The sequence below is a fragment of the Ursus arctos genome, unplaced genomic scaffold, assembly GCF_023065955.2.
Source record: "Ursus arctos isolate Adak ecotype North America unplaced genomic scaffold, UrsArc2.0 scaffold_5, whole genome shotgun sequence".
NCBI lineage: Eukaryota > Metazoa > Chordata > Mammalia > Carnivora > Ursidae > Ursus > Ursus arctos.
The window spans coordinates 86,897,492-86,915,143 of NW_026623067.1; the positions used below are offsets into that span (position 1 = coordinate 86,897,492).

Consider the following 17,652-nt stretch of genomic DNA (forward strand, 5'->3'; position numbering starts at 1 on the left):
CTTCTCAGATAGATCTTTGAAAATACCCTGCCAACCCTTCCTAGCCTTCCAGGTCTCTGTAGACAGGTCTGACGTTATTCTGATATTTTTCCCTTTGTAGTAAGGATTTTCTTCCCCCTGGCCGCTTTCAATACTGTATCCTTGAATCTAATATTTGCGAAATGCACTATGAAGTGACATGGTGTAGGTCTGTTCTCACTGGCCTTGGGAGGGGTCCTCTCTGCTTCTTGGACACGAATGCTTGTTTCCTTTGCCAGATTAGGGAAGTTCTCAGCTACAATTTGTTCAAGTATCTCTTCTAGACCTGTCTCTTTCTTCACCCCCTTAGGGATGCCGATGATTCTGACATTGGAACGTTTCATTGAGTCAGTAATTTCCCGTAATCTACATTCTTGAGATTGGATTTTTTTGAGCCAAGTTTCTGTTTTAACTTTCTCTTCTACCGTCCCATCCTCCAATTCACTAATTCGTTCTTCTCCCTCATTTACCCTGGCCCTCAGAGCGTCTAGTTTAGAATGCATTTGATTCATAGCATTTTTAATTTCTGTGAGACTTGCTCTAATTTCTGCCCTTAGAGATTCTATATTCTCATTAATAGTTTTTTCAAGCCTAGACAGCATCTTGACCATTGTTACTCTGAAGTCCATTTCTGACAATTTGGTTATATCCATATCCATCAGTTCTGTGGCAGAGACCACAGACTTATTATCTTTTCTTTGCCGGGGGGGATTTCTCCTCCTCGTCATTCTGATGAGGAGAGGTTGTGGGGATACCTAGAGCCCAATTTATTGACCAGCACCCAGGCAGTGTGCACTTGTTTTATAGGGTCCTTAGGAATGTAGGCTTCTTGATTTTTCAGCCTGCCTTCTGGGCGAGGGGCTTGCCGTGCTGATATTCAGGCAACCCTGTTTGGGTAGAGTTGCCCCGTCCCCTGCGAGGGGGGATGGGGATGGGTACAATGGGAGCCGGTATTTCCAGGCTTTTGTTCTCTGGCGGCTTTCCCTGGCAGTTTTCTGTGACTCTTCTGAGAGTCAGAGCCACAGTGGCCGAATCCTAGCCTCTGTCTCCGAACAGAGAGATTGCAGTCCGCTCTCCACTGCGCTCTCTTGGCCTCTTTAACTCTGTTTCTGTCAGTGCTGCTAAAAACCCTGCAGCTTCCTGGGTTGTGCGTCCCCCAGCCGTTCTCCCAACCCTCATTTCCAGGGCCGGCCCGTGTCTGTCCTTTGTGCTTCTAACACTGCCAGCCGTCCCGGTTCCCACGCATGCTCCCGAGCTCCCTGTTTCAATATGGTTTGTGCGCGCCCCGGAGAGCCTGTTTTGTCTGGTTGTGCACGCCCTCCCGAGCTCCCGGCAACAGTCCAGTTCCACTGAGCTCTCTGGAGCTCCAGTTTTCAGTCTGGTCACGCGCTTGCTCCCGAGCTGTCAGTTTCAGTCTAGTTCCAGTGAGCGCTCTGGAGCTCCAAATTTCAGTATGGTCGCATGTGCGTTCCCAGGCTCACGGTCTCAGTCCGTGAGTGCGGCCGCTCCCCAGTGCAGGTGGCTTCCGCTTCCCAGCGCCTGAGCACGGAGTCTCCCTCCCCCTTCCGTTTATCTTCCGATATCTGTGCGTGGATTCATGGCTCCCTGCTTTGTACCTCAATACTCAGCACTGGAGATGTTCATTTGTAGAGATCCAGATGTATCTTCCTGTGTCTCAGGCTGATTCCGTGGGTGTTCAGGATGGTCTGGTATATATCCAGTTTGACTCAGTGTTCCAGCTGAGAAAGGGGTTCCCTACTCCTCCGCCATCTTTTCTCCTCCTTGCAGAAAGTGGTCGCTTTTCTGTTCATAGGGTTTCTGCTCTTCTTTTCTTCCTTCTCCAGTAGCATTCATTGGTATTCAGAATGGTTTGGTAGCTCTCTAGCTGAATTCCTGGGACCAGACAAACTTTAGGTCTCCCGCTCCTACGCCATCTTGGAACTCCCCTCCCCCCATTTACTATTTATCAGAGAGAGAGAGAGAACACAGGCAAGGGGAGCAGCAGGCAGAGGGAGAAACAGGCTCCCTGCTGAGCAAGAAGCCTGATATGGGACTCAGGATCATGACCCGAGCTGAAGGTAGATGCTTAATCCACTGAGTCACCCAGGTGTCCCTTTTTTTTTTTTTTTAATTTATTTTTAAGTAGGTTTCATGCCCAGCACGGGGCTTGAACTCATGTCCCTGAGATCAAGAGTTGCATGCTCCACCCTGAGCCAGCCAGGCATCCCTCTCGTTGTAGTTTTAATTGCATTTCCATGATGGCTAATTATGTTGAATATCTTTTCGTGTGCTTATTTGCCATTTTTGTATCCTTTTTTGTGAAATGTCTGTTCATGTCTTTTGCTCATTTTCTAGTTGGATCTTTGGTTTTCATTTAGATACTGTATTTTAAATACTGTATTTTAGATACTGCTCTGTCAGATATGTCATGTGTAAATATTTTCTCAAAGTCTGTAGCTTGTCTTTTTATCCTATTCACATGGGCTTTCACACACAAAATTTTTAATTTTGATGAGGCCCAATTTATTGATTTTTCTTTTTTATGGATTGTGTTTTTGTGTCAAGTCTAAGAACTTTGCCTAACTTTAGATCCAGTAGTTATCCTTCTTTCTTTTCTAGAAGTTTTACATTTGTATTTACAGTTTACAGTCCTTTTTGTTTTTTTGAGAGCGAGAAAGAGAGAGCGTGTGCTTGCATGCGTGCACAAACACACACACACACACACACACCCCAGAGCTGGTTTGGGGGGGGTGTGGAGGAGCAGAGGGAGAGGCAGAGAGAGAATCCTAAGCAGGCTCCATACCCGGCACAAGCTTATCTCATAACCCTGAGATCATGACCTGAGCCAAAATCAAGAGTTAGGCGCTGGGGGCGCCTGGGTGGCTCAGTTGTTAAGTGTCTGCCTTCGGCTCAGGGCGTGATCTCAGAGTCCTGGGATTGAGCCCTGCGTCGGGCTCCCTCCTCTGCTGGGAGCTTGCTTCTTCCTCTCCCACTGCCCCTGCTTGTGTTTCCTCTCTCGCTGCCTGTTTCTCTGTCAAATAAATAAATAAATAAAATCTTAAAAAAAAAAAAAAAAGAAAAAGAAGAGTTAGATGCTGAACTAACTGAGCCATCCTGGTGCCCCAGTTCATGATCCTTTTGAGTTAATTTTTGTATAAGGTGTTAGGTCAAGATTGTCTCTCTGTTTCTCTCTTGCTCTCTCTGTCTTTTTTTCTTGGCCCGTAGCTATCCAGCCGCTCCAGTAACACTGAATTGCTTTTGGACCTTTGTCAAGAAGCAGTTGAGCATATTCGTGTGGATCTATTTCTGGGTTCTCTACTCGGTTCCATTGATCTGTTGTTTATGCTCTACCAAGATCACACCATCTTGGGGCGCCTGGGTGGCACAGCGGTTAAGCGTCTGCCTTCGGCTCAGGGCGTGATCCCAGTGTTATAGGATCGAGCCCCACATCAGGCTCCTCTGCTATGAGCCTGCTTCTTCCTCTCCCACTCCCCCTGCTTGTGTTCCCTCTCTCGCTGGCTGTCTCTCTGTCGAATAAATAAATAAAATTTAAAAAAAAAAAAAAAGATCACACCATCTTGATTTCTGTAACTTTATATTAGCCTATTCCCCAAGAAGGACATACTTCTTTGAATAATCTTTTAGCCCCATCTCTTTCTCCTCTCTTTCCAGAACTCAGAACTCAGATGATATAAATGTTGGATCTTTTATTATCGTCCCACAGGTCTCCAAGGCTTTAGTCTTTTTTTGTCAGTTTTCTGTCGTTTGGACTGGTTGAATTCTTTTGCTCTGTCCTTATATTCACTCACTGATAGTATCCTCCTTCATTGCCACTCTGCTATTGAGCTTATCTAGTGAGTTTTTTATTCCTGTTGTTGCATATTTTAGTTCTGTAATTTCCATCTGGTTATTTTTATAACTTCTATTTCTTTGCTTAGATTTTCCATTTTTACATTTGTTTTTAAGAGAATTTATAACTGATGAAGCATTTTTAAGATAGCTGATTTAAAATCCTTTTCAGAGAATTCCAACATGTAATTCTTCTCAGTGTTGGCATTAGTTGATTGTCTTTTCTCATTCAAGCTGTGATTTTTCTTGGTTCTTGGTATGAGAGGTGATTTTCAATTGAATCTTAGACATTTTATCTATTAATGTGGAGACCCTGGGGTCTATTTCAGGATTTTATATTCACAGGAAGTCCTTCTGTTTAACAGGGTTAGCATGCAGACCTTTTGGCCTATTTTTATGGGCTGTGGTTTCAATGACAGTTAATTGTCAGAGGCTTTGTGCTGTTATTTTGGTTTGCTGTGTTTGTCTGATATAACTAGGGCTCCCACTGGTTCCTGCAGGTGTTGCTTGACAGAGTGGATGTTTTTCTTAGGCTGAGCTACTAGATATCTATTGGTAGAAAAGGGCTAAGGTAGAATTTCCGTACTGTGCCCCCTCCCTGTCCTGATGTCTGCGGGCAGGAGAGGAACGTCTTGGAGAGCAGCAGCTTCAGCTTGGTTGGTTCTGCCTGCCTTCTGCTCTCTCTGGTGGGAAAGGAGGTCCTCAGACCTGTGAGGACAAAGAGGTTTCCTGACCTGATAGCTGGGTCTCTGTTGCTGGTTCTTCTTGCCTCATTCAGTTTCTCTTGGTGGAAAAGGGGATTCTCAGGCCTAGCAGGTAAAGAGAGTGCTTCTCCTAGCTGTTTACTTTTGGTGGGGCTTGTAAATAATTTCTCTTTTGGTGGCGTCTGGCTCTCCGATTGTCGTCAGAGGGACTCCTATTGGATCTTGGGGGAGTTAACCTACATATATGGGCTGCCTTTTGTTACTAGGTGGGAGGTTGGGAAGAGCTGGGTCTCAGTGACCTCCTGTTGGGTAAGGAGAACATGAGACCCCTGGCCTCTGTGCTGTTCTTCTAATCCTAGGGCCAAGGGAAGTTGCCTTCTAGCCACCTTTCACAGTTCTTCTTTGGTTGTCTCTTGTGCTCTCTCTCGTGTTTATAGTTGTGTTTTGTGCGATGGAGCTGGGAAAAAATGGTCTCTGTCATCTTATCTGGACCAGAAGCTGGATTTTACTTTTATTTTATTTTTTATTTTTATTTTTTAAAGATTTTATTTATTTATTTAACAGAGATAGAGACAGCCAGCGGGAGAGGGAACACAAGCAGGGGGAGTGGGAGAGGAAGAAGCAGGCTCATAGCGGAGGAGCCTGATGTGGGGCTCGATCCCAGAACGCTGGGATCACGCCCTGAGCCGAAGGCAGACGCTTAACCGCTGTGCCACCCAGGCGCCCCTGCATTTTACTTTTAATTTTGGTTTCTTTGTTGTATGAACATGGAGGTGGTAGGGAGATATTGGCTGGGCCTGAGTTTGACCTTGTTGGGGCCCCTGAAACTTACTTTCTCTTATGAAATTCCATTAAACATCTTGTACTCCTGGATTTAATTTCATCCACCAGTTCTTCACAGAGCTTGGAATACGGCAGGCTGAGGCTGCGCTCATTTTGTAACGTCCTGTCCTGGTGCAGAGAGGCTTCTCTCTTTAGATATTTTCTTGACTGTCCCTATGTTGGCCTATTCACTCTGCCTGCTTCTTTTCATATTGGAGTATCCAGTGTGAATTCTCAGGATTTTGTTAACTCTGACTCTTCAGAAAGTCTTCTAGAAGTTAGGGTAGTGTTGGGCACATTGCCATAGTACCTAGAGCATCAGAAATTCATCTTTCTTTTCTTTGAAACCATGCTGTGAAAGTTGTGGCATAATGTTGCTATTTACTCTATTTACTGATAATATATTTGAATTTTTGCTTTTTCTTAAAAACAAATTTTTGTTCTTTTTATTAGTTACTGGTGGTAGGAGCTTCTGAGATACTGCTTCACTATACCAAATTTATCCCCAAATTCCCATAATGACTTTTTGTAATTTTCACATCTTCCTCTCACATTTGGTATTGTGAATATCTTCTTTTTCATCCTGGCATCTGTAACTCTACCAAACCTCTTTTTTTATATTTTCTTTAAAGGAGCTCCATATTCTCATTCTTCCAATTCTGTTGGTATTGTCAACATTTCTTATTAAAGCCTTGAAGTTGTCTTTGGATCATCTGTCTCTCTTTTGTTCCCTAAATTTATACACCACATCAAGGATCTTTCTTCTTAATTCTCACTGATAGTGTCAATTACAGATTCTCATTTTTCAACTTATATATTGCTATGACTTATTCATTTGTCTTATGTCTCATTTTTTCCCCTCTCTTCGAGCTATTTTATCCCTACCTTTCAGATTAAAATCTATCTCTATGTCCCTCTGTCTCTTTTTATTGCTATAACATACAGATAGAAAAGTATATGAATCCAGGTGCTCAGCTTGATGAAATTTCACAAATTGAACATGCTTATGTAACTAGCACCAGTAAATTATTCATTAAAAAATCACATTCATAATCATGTTATTTTGCCTTAAAAACCAACTACTGCAAGGATTTTCATCCTTATTAGCTTCCTGAACAGTGGAATAGCAGATAAATTAGTATGGCATCTCTCACTGCTTGCCACGTATAGCTTGATTTTGAAGACATTTTTTCTTTGCTTTGCTTCATATTTACTTTTTTTGTCCTATACTGATCCTACTTCCTGGGATACATTTCCTCTTTGACTTTATATAATCTAAATCATGGTCATTTTCCACCCCTATCTCAAATCTTGCTATTTCTAGGAAACTTTTCTGGGCTGGTCTAGCTTTCATTATTTTTTTTTTCTCTCTTCAAAAATTCTTTAATTTATTTTTTGAATAGGTAATATCAGTACAATCACTTAGCACAAAATTCAAATGTACAAAAGGGTATATGGTGAAAAGTCCCTCTCCCACTCCAGTGCCCCAGCTACTATGTGTTCTTCGGGAAATACTTTTTGTACTTATATGGAAAATTAATTTCTGTCATTCTTCCTCTTTTTTATACAATGTAAGCATACCAAGTTCTGTATCTCACTTTTTTCAGTTAGAAGTTTTTAATGGTAGTTCCAGATCAACACACAAAAGATTTTCTCATTTTTTATTAGGACTGAATGATATTTCACTGAATGAATATACCGTGATCAGATCTACCACATATGATTGTGAAAGTTGAACACTGAACACATTCACGTAGACTGTGATTTGAATGGCACTCCCTAGAATTGTTTAGTTACAATCAGATGCAGCAGACTTGATTGTAATTTACCTAGTCAGTTACTTCTGATGGATATTTCTGGTTTCTTTTGTATTGGTATCTCAGACACTACTGAAACAATCTTATTTATGTCATTTGTCTGTAGAATATCATTCTCTTAATTCCTCAAGTATTTATAATCTCTACCAATTTAACAATTAGGCAAGGTCTTGATTTATTATGGAGTTGTTTTTAAAATTTCTATCATTTGTCATTCCCTAAGGAGTGGTACCATAAATGAAATTATTTTATATTTCTAGACCTAGAATACTGGTGTGTATAAATACACCTTTAGGATGGGCTGGAGTGTTTCTCTTTTAGCTGCCAGATTCTTTTTTATCCTTTTGAGCTCTTCATAATCCTTTTGAAGTTCCTGGTAATGGAAGAAAAAAATATTATCGAAGTTTAGATCAGAGGCAGGTGTATTTAGAAGCAGAAGTGATATTTATCCCAAGTTATGGAATAAAATGAACCAAAATCTCAGATATAGGTTTTTAAAAAAGGAAAATGTTTCACATTTCTTTGGCCTCAAAAATTATTCCTTATTTTTCCGTTGAAAACATGGGATGAGATAGAATGTATCTTCACTGAAACTTAGATGAGCTGTAGGTAGAATAACAGAAAAATGTTCATTGTAAATTTTTGTGTCCTGTAAAGATACAGTGTATCAAAGTAAAAATTTTAAAGCTACTACATCCAAAGTGAAAAAACTGGAATTATCCTATTCCATATTAAAGTGATTAAGTCAATTACTTTGTATTGACTTAATTATGTTAAGGTCCATTTGGTGTCCTGGTTGTTACTTTGGGATCTTTGATGAAGTTCAGTTTTCCACAACCTTTTTTCTCTTCTCTACTTATATGATAGATCATAAAACTGGCCAGTTTTCTGTTGGGGAAAAATTGTAATTTGTTCTCTATGTGGAAAACCCACATTTTTACCATCTCTTTAGATGTTACCAGTGAGAAACATTTCTCATTTTTCTCTATAGCTTAGAGGATCTCAGCTGAATTAACAAGAAAATGACTTCTGGTATGGATAAGCCAGAACTAAAAATAAGAGGTGTGTTTCTTCAGTTCTTCTGACAGGCCCTGAAAGATTCATTGCCTGAAATTTTAGGAGTCTGGAGAGCAAAATAAATGCTATCATAGTTTTTGGGATTTATAGCAAATAAGCAGGATATTTTGGGGAAATTTCTGAGAACTGACCTTTAGATGATCATAAGTTACACCGTAGTGATTTTTTAAGCAACTTTATTGAGATATAACTCACATACTGAAGAATTTACCCACTTAAACTGTATATAGTTCAGTGGTTTTTATTCTGTTCACGGAGTTGTGCAACCATCGCCACAATCAATTTTAAAACGCTTTCATTGCCCCAAAATGAAATCCAGTATCCACTGACAGTTGCTCCTCATTTCTTCCCAAATTTGCCTGCCCCAGGAACTACTAATCTACTTTACATCTGTACAATTTGGGCATTTCATATAAAGAGATCATTGTGTCTAGGTTTCTTTTACGTAGCATAATATTTACAAGGTTCACCCATATTGTAGCGTCTATCAATACTTTTTTCCTTTTCATTGCTAATATTATGTTTTATGTAGATATCATATTATATTTATCCATTCATCAATTGATGGATATTTGGATTATTTCCACTTTGTAACTGTTATGAATAATTCTGCTGGAACTTTGATGTACAAGTTTTTTGTGGGCATATGTTTTCATTCCTCTTGGATATATACCCAAGAGTGGAACATATCATAACTCTATGTTTAACTTTGAAGAACAGCCCCCTGTTACATTTCCACCAGCAATATATGAGAGTTCTAATTTCTTCACCGTCTCCAACACTTGATATTGTCTGTCTGATTAAAGACATCCTAGGGTGTGACGTTGTATCTCATTGTCGTTTTGATTGGTATTTTCCTAATGGTTAATGATATCGAGCATCTTTTCATGTTCTTATTAGACATTTGTAACTCTTGTTTGGAGATGTGTCTGTTGCCCATTTTAATTGGTTTGTCTTTTTATTATTGAGTTGTAAGAATTCTTTATTCCAGATAGAAGTCCCTTAACAAATAAGTATTTGCAAATATTTTCTCCCATTCTATGCTTTTTTCACTTTCTTAACGATGACCTTTGAAGTGCAGAAGTTTTAAATTTTGATTAAATCCAATTTATGTATTTTAATTTTGTTGCTTTTGCTTATGGTGTCTTATCTAAGAAACCATTTCCTGAGCCATGGTTACAAAGATTTACTACTTTGTTTTCTTCTGAGAGTTTTATAGTTTTAGCTCTGATATTTAAATCTATTATCCCTTTAGAGTTAATTTTTTTATATATGGCCTAAGGAAGGCATCCTACTTTATTCTTTTGCATGTGGAAATCCAGTTGTCCCAGCACCATCAGTTGAAAGACTTTTTTTCTGAATGAAAAGACTTGGCACTCTTGTAGAAAATCATAAATACGAGGTTTCACATCTGGACCCTCTATTCTATTCCACTGATCTCTATGTCTGTCTATATGCCAATACCACATTGTCTTGATTATTGTAGCTATTCATTAAGTTTTGAAATCAGGAAGTGTGAGTCTTCCATCTTTGTTCTTCTTTTTCAAGACTTTTTTTTTTTTAGATTAGATTTTTAATTTCTGTAAAAAAAATCTATATGTTAATATGGATTAAGTTAAATCTGTAGATCAGATTGGAGAGGATTGCTTTCTTAACAGTAGTAAGTCTTTTGGATCCATTAACATGAGTCTTTCCATTTCTTTAGGTCTTCCTTAATTTCAACAATATTTTATAGTTTCAAGATTACAGGTTTTTATTTTATAAAATTTATTCCTAAATAGTTTAGTCTTTTTGATGCAGTTGTATATAGAATTGTTTTTCAATTTCATTTTCACATTGATAATTGTTAGTGTATAGAAATACAATTAGTTTTTGTATATTGATTTTATACCCTGTAATCTAAGCTCACTTATTAATGCTAATACTTCTTTTTTATTACAGTCCTTAGGATTTTGTATGTACAATCTCATGTCCCCTGCAAACAAAGATAGTTTCACTTCTTTCTTTTTCAATTCCCATGGAAATTATTTCACTTATCTCATTGTACTGGCTGGAACCTCCTGTACGTACAATGTTCAGTAGAAGTGGAGAGAGTGACATCCTCATCTTGTTCCTGATATTTGGGTGAAAGCATTTAGTTGTAGTGATTTTTTTTTTTTTTTTTTACCCTAAAAGACTAGGGCATAACTTTCCTTTGAAGACAAAGTTCTTTTTGATTTAAGACTTTTTTCCTTCTGTTTACATACACAGATATGTGCTGATTAGAAGGCTCACAGTGCAGTGTGGAGGATAAGACAGTGCCTTACAAAAATGGGGTTTGGGAGTGACCTGAAGAATTCACATGAAGCTGTGCTAAAATTGCAAGACTGGGAATTACGGTTACTGGAGACAGTGAAGAAATTTATGGCCCTGAGAATAAAAAGTGATAAAGAATATGCATCTACTTTACAGAACCTTTGTAATCAAGTCGATAAGGAAAGTACTGTTCAAATGAATTATGTCAGCAATGTATCCAAGGTAAGGAGAATAATTTCATTATTTATTGTGTATAGCATCATAATTGTGCTTATGGAAAATAGATCATACTGTTGAAGGAGCATACCCAAATTAGCATTCTAAAGCAGTGGTTCCAGAATCTTGCTGATTATCAGAATCTCATGGGGGAAAGTTTCAAAAATTACACATTTTGTCCCCTACCTCCTGAATCTGAATTAGTAGGTCTGAGATTTTTCAATTTTGAAATTTAAAAAAAAATTGATGTTTAGATTATTGTAATGACTTTGGTTTGAGAGCCATTTTTACAAATTTTGTTTTCTTTATTACCCTGTTTCCTTGGATCTCTTGAGACCTGCTGTTTTCTTTTGACACAAACTTTCATTATAACCCCACTTCCCTGAATTCTTCTGAGTCATTTGTGTAGTGAATCAGATGGGGTATTTTAATGCATAGTGTTCTTTGTTATCATTCATCTTCCTAAACTAATAATATACTGATGAGTTAATTACACTAAAAAATTCTTTGGATAAACAATATGGTTTTTTTTAACTCTAAGATTATAAAAATATAATATAAAATTTAAAATTAAGTGCCAAAAAAATTAAGGCCAAATTGCACTGTTAATTGCTCTTTGAAGGCATTAAAGATGAAATATTATACACCTTAATAGTTCTTGGATTTCTGCTCTATTTGTTTTTATTGTCTTACTTAAATATCACATTTCATTATACTTATTCAAAGTTAAGGAAAATCTTCCTTGTTTTACTTTGGAAAGTTAAAAAAAATTAGTGTGTTTCTTTTACTAATATGTCTTAGGATTTGGGTAAAACTGTTTCCTATGGAATGTGTGTGTGTGTGCTGTGTATGGTCAGGTAAGGATCTGTGATTTCATTTAGAACTCCTTAATGTTAATATCTTTAACTTCCTTTCCTAACCCAGTCATGTTTCCCAAAAAGGAATTCTCTAGTCTCAAGTCTGAAGATGGGGTTGCCAGACATAGCAAATAAAAGTGTAGGGCACCAGTTAATTTTGCATGCAATATTTGGGCCACACATACACTAAGAATTATTTATTGTTTATCTGAAATTCAGATTTAACTTGTCCTGTGTTTGGTTTGACCACTCTGTTATGAGAATTAATAGGGAAAGTAGGTTGAGTATTCTAAGGGTTATACTTTAGTTAATCTTCCTGTTTTTGGTAAGCTGCCTGGTGTCTCTTAGTCCAAAGGCTCTCTGGTTTATTTTTCCTCTTGTTTTCTTCTGAATTGGGGGAAGAACAGTTTCATGTTTGTGTGAGCTGAGCAATAGAAATGAGAGTTCTGTCTGCTCCGTATATAGACTTTGAACCAGTTCCTCTGTTTTGGTATCGTCTCCTCTTCTTTCATATAGGTTTCTCCAGTTTCTGAGCTTTACTGGAGTTACAGGTCTAACCCTATAAATTGGCCTTTTCTTCTTTTTTTATTGAGAAATAATTGACATACATGCATCACTGTATAAGTTTAAGGTATACAGCGTGATGGTTTGATTCACACATGTTGTGAAATGATTACTACAACAGGTTAGGTTAACATCCATCATCTCATGTAGATACAATAAAAAGAAAAAAAAATCCTTTTTGTGATGAGAACTCTTAGGATCTACCCTCTTAACTTTTCTATATATCATACGCAATGTTAATTATAGCCATCATGGTGTACGTTACACACCTAGTACTTATTGATCTTTTAAGTAGAAATTTGTGCCTTTTGACCACCTTCTTTCCCTACATGGCCTTTTCGTCTTGACCTAACCCTTTGCAGAACACTTATGTTTCAACATTTCTTAATATGCTAATCAGTTACCATTTACCTACTTTTGATTTTCTTACTTTTTGTTGACATGTCTTATCTGTGATTGTCCCCTTTTCTATTTTTTTTGCTATTGTGAATTTATACCTTAAGTAACTACATTATAATTTAGTGGGTTTTTGGGAAGAAGTGGAGAAATAGCCATATATTCTATTTACCATGTTTAAGTGGAATTATACTCTTTAGAAAAGTAAGATAGTGAAAGTAACAAGAAATAGGATTAGTAGGTATAGAAGATGGAAGATTTATGAGGTCAGGCCAGTGGAGGAATCATCAGTGTAGACACTGGAGTGTCAGGTATTTTGGTGAGGGATAGATGGAGACAAATGCTAAAATAATTAAGGAAGTCAAGAGAGTTTTTGGATTGCAAAGGGATCTAGAGAAAGTGATAAAGATTAGGAGAGATGGTTTAAATGGGCAGGATTGCCTCTCAGAGAGGAAATGTTGAGACGTAACAGTGAACAATGGTTGGAAACCCAAAGAAAAACAAAGAATGTGTCAGCCTTTCCTCTTAACACTGAAAAGTCATCATTTATTCTACCTAAAAAAAGTCCGGTATATCAGATTTTTCTTTAGGGTGTTGTGTTTTTGGTGTTGCATCCAACCACCCCCCCCCCCCCACTGTTACCTGACCTAAATTTGCTGAGTTTCTCTTATGTTTGCATCTGGAAGTTTTATAGTTTTGCTTTATATTTAGGTTTATGATCCATTTTTAGTTAATTTTTGTATAGGGGGCAAGGTATGATCAAAGTTTGTTTTTCTACAAACAAATATCCGTTTGTTCTGGCAGCATTTGTTGAAAAGATTAAGCTTTCTCTTTTGCATCTTTGTTGAAAATCAATTGACCATAATTAGTAAGCTTATTTCTACACACTTTATTATGTTCCATTTGTGTTTTTGTCTATCCTGACACCAATAACACACTTTTTATTTTCTTGTTTTATAATCACAAAGTCAGTAGTGCAATTTTTCTGTTCATTTTTTTCTTTCAAAATACGTTTGGCTATTCTAGTTCCTTTGCACTTCCATATGAATTTAATTAATTAATTAGTTAATTAGTTAAAGATTTTATTTACTCACGGGAGGCAGAGGAAGAAGCAGGCTCCCCATGGAGCAAGGAGCCCTATTCGGGACCTGATTCCAGGCCCCTTGGGTCATGACCTGTGCCGAAGGCAGATACTTAACCGATTGAGCCACCCAGGCGCCCCATATGAATTTTAGAATTAGCTTGTTAATTTCTATTTTAAAAAGGCTACTGGTTTATAATTGTAATGCACTGACTATATAGATAAATATGGGGGAAAACATATATCTTAATAGTATTGGATCTTCTAGCCCATAAACATGGTATATATTTTTAAAATTTTTCTGAGGGGGCGCCTGGGTAGCGCAGTGGTTAAAGCGTCTGCCTTCGGCTCAGGGCGTGATCCTGGCATTCTGGGATCGAGTCCCACATCAGGCTCCTCTGCTGGGAGCCTGCTTCTTCCTCTCCCACTCCCCCTGCTGTGTTCCCTCTCTCGCTGGCTGTCTCTCTGTCACATAAATAAATAAAATCTAAAAAAAAAAAAAAAAAAAAAAAAAAAAAATTTTCTGAGTCGTCTTACAGTTTTCAGTGTACAGGTCTTTCAGATTTATGTGTATTTCATATTTTTTGATACTCTTGTAAATAGTATTTTTTCAAAATTTTAGTTTCCCACTGTTCATTGTTATTATGTATACTAATCTCGTAACCTAAATTTTGCAAAACTAGCTTATTTGTAGCTTTTTTGTAGATTGCTTTGGGTTTCCTGCACAGGTGAATTGTTTTTATTTCTTAGTTAGATATTTGATAGAATTCACCAATGAAATCACCAGGGCCTAAAGTTTTCTTTGAGAGAAGGTTTTTAATTATACATTTAATGTGTAATATAGTAGGCTATTCAGATGGTCTTTTTCTTCTTGAGTGAACTTTGGTAAGTTGTGCTTTTCAAGGAGTTTGTTCACTTTTGTCTAAGATGTCAAATTTTTTATGTTGTTTATTATTTTGCATTATTGTCCTTTTAATACCTTTCTCATTCTTGATATTGGCAATTTTTGTCTTCTTTTTCATGGACAGGCTAGAGGTTTATCAACTATACTGATATTATCTGAGAACTACCCTTTGATTTCATTGATTTTCTGTTTTCTATTGCATTGATTTCTCCTCTGAAATCTGTTAATTTTTTCCCACTTAATTTGGGTTTTATTTGCTCTCATTTACCCTGACTTAATAAGGTAGAAACAGATTATTGATTTAAGATCTATCTTCTTTTGTAAGATAAGCTTATAGCTTTCTTAATTTTCTCTGAGTACTGTTTTAGCTGAATCCTCGAACTTTTTGTGTGATTATTTTCATTTTCTTTCAGTTCAGCATACATTTTAGCTTTTGTTTTGATTTCTCTTTTGACTCATGTGTTCTTTCAAAATCTGTTATTTAATTTCCAAGTATTTGGTTTTTTTTTTCCCTAGAGACATTTTTATTAATTGATTTTGAACTTAGTTCCATTGCTTTACAAGAGCCTATTTTGTACTTTTAAATTTATGAATACTTGTTTCACGGACCAAAATATGGTCAGGGTAACTGTTCAATGTACTTGATATCTTGTTGTTGGGTGGAGTGTTCTGTCAATGCCAGCTCAAGATGGTTGGTAGTGCTGTTCAAGTCTTTTATTTCTTTACTCATTTTTGTCCACCTATTCTCTCAATTATTGAAAGATGAGTTTTGCAATCTCTGATTATAATTGTGAATTTGTCTATTTCTCCTTGTAGTTTCATCAGTTTTTACTTCATGTATTATGAATCTCTGTTATTAGGTACATAAATGCTTAGAATTGTGGTGTTTTTTTGTTTTTGTTTTTGACAAATGAATTAACTTGTGTATTAGGTGACTGATTTTTGAGGATTTTTAAATTCTTATGAATTGACTCATTTTTCATTTATGACATTACTTTCTTTATCCCTCATAATATTCTTTGCTATGAAATCTACTCTGTCTGGTAGTAATAGGACCACTTCAGCTTTCTTTTGGTTAATGTTAGCATATTGTATATTTTTCATCCTATTTGGTTGTTATATTTAGAGTGGGTTTCTTGTAGATAACATGTGGTTGGGTCTTGCTTTGTTTCCTAATACGACAGTCACTGCCATTGAATTGGTGTGTTTAGACTATTTTCAATTAATGGGATTTTTTATATGGTCAGGTTTTAATCTATCAGTTTGCCGTTTGTTTTCTTTTTGTCCTGTCTGCTTTTTCTTTGTTGTTATTTTCCTTTTTTCTCTTCTGGATTGGGTTTCTTTTATGATTCTGTTTTTACCCACTTTGCTGGGTTATCACCTATAATTGTTTATTGTGTTATTTTAGTGGTTGCTTTAGGGTTCATAGGATACATCTTTAACTTACTACACATTTATATTTTAGTCATATATAGAACCTGATCTATAATAATATACTTGCAATGGTATGCTTTCATTTCTCCTGCCTATACCTTATGCTATTATTTTTATGTTTTTTTAATTCTACTTGTCTTATAAATACAATATATTATTATTATTATTATTACTACTACTACTATTGCTGTAAATTGTTGATTATCTTTTGAACAATTTAAATAAGAAGAGCATAAGTCTTTATATTTACTCATTGAGTTACAACTCACAGTACTCTTCATTTCTTTGTGTAGATCTAGGTTTCTGTCTGGTATTTTTTTCTGCTCGGACTTCCATTAACATTTCTTATATTGGAAGTCTGCTGGTAATTTATTTTTTCAGGTTTTGTAAACATGAAAATGTCTTTATGTTGTGTTTGTTTTTGAAAAATATTTTTGCTATATATAGAATTCTAGTTTGGTGCTTTTTCTTTTACTGTTTCAAAGATGTTTTATTGTTGTCTGCATTGTTTTTGGTAAAATAATTGTGCCTAATGTTTTTTCCCTCTGGCTTGCTTAAGACTTTTTTCTTTATCACTAATTTAAAACAATCTCTTTTATGCCTCTGTGTAATTTTCTTTATCTTTCTTTACTAGGGGTTTGTTGACCTTATATCTGTGGGCCTACAGTTTTTGTCAACTTTAAAAAAATATCAGGCATAATTTTTTCAAAAAATATTTTAGTCCTTCCTCTTCACTCTTCTCTCCTTTGGGGACTCCAATTATATACATATTTGACTGTTTGAAGTTATCCTACATTTTACCGATACTCTCTTTTTCTATCCTCTGTTTCATTGTGGTTACTTTCTATTTTATGTCTTCTATTTCATTAGTCTTATTTTATGCAATGTCTAATCTGTCATTAATTTTATTTAGTGTATTTTTCATGTCAGATTTTTTTGCTTCTAGTGCCTTTTCATAACCCTATTAATGAGCTTAACTGTGACTCTCTCCCTGACCTCTCCTTTTCCAGCAATGTCACTTCATCCCTCCCTCTTCCTCTTCCTTTGGCAGTACCGCTTACTGTCTTTCCAGAATTTAAATTTAAATATGCCTGTGTAAGGGTGCCTGGGTGGTTCAGCTGGTTAAGTGACAGACTCTTGGTTTCAGCTCAGGTCATGATCTCAGGGGTTGTAGGATCCACCCTGTGTTGGGCTCCACACTCAGTGGGGAGTCTGTTTGAAGATTCTCACCCTCTCCCCCTGCTAATGGGTGTGTGTGCCTTCTCTCTCTTTCTCATAAATAAATCAATCTTTTAAAAAAATGCCTGTGTGTGCTATTCCTTTATCTTCTCATACCTGCCCAAACCCAGCTCTTCCTTTTGCCTCACACCTGTGCTTTAGGGTGGAGGAATTGGAGAGAAAGAAAGAGAAACCGAGTAGCTGAGCCATTTCCAATGTTGAAAATGAATAAGTCATAAATAAATGAATTATCTTTAATAGTCCAATTTGAATCTTTTTTTTTTGTATCTTCCATGTGTCTATTTAATATACTTATTCTTTCCTTTAGTTTCTTAGAATGTGGTTACAGTAACTGTTTTATTCTTGTCTTTTATATTCTCTGTTAATTCTGGGTTGGTTT

At 36.7% G+C, this 17,652-nt stretch overlaps 1 protein-coding gene across 9 annotated transcripts in view; it reads left to right on the forward strand.

Moving 5' to 3' along the window:
• The window catches only part of FER (FER tyrosine kinase), a 432,712-nt gene that overhangs the window by 34,004 nt on the left and 381,056 nt on the right, over positions 1-17,652 (forward strand). For 8 of the 9 annotated variants that reach the window (XM_026498484.4, XM_026498483.4, XM_026498481.4 and 5 more), the window contains one exon: positions 10,538-10,804. The exons of the other annotated variant lie outside the window; for it this stretch is intronic. In XM_026498484.4, the coding sequence (XP_026354269.1) occupies positions 10,598-10,804 (207 nt within the window). In that variant the 5' untranslated portion in view covers positions 10,538-10,597. The remainder of the gene's footprint in view (positions 1-10,537; positions 10,805-17,652) is intronic. 9 annotated transcript variants of the gene reach the window in all.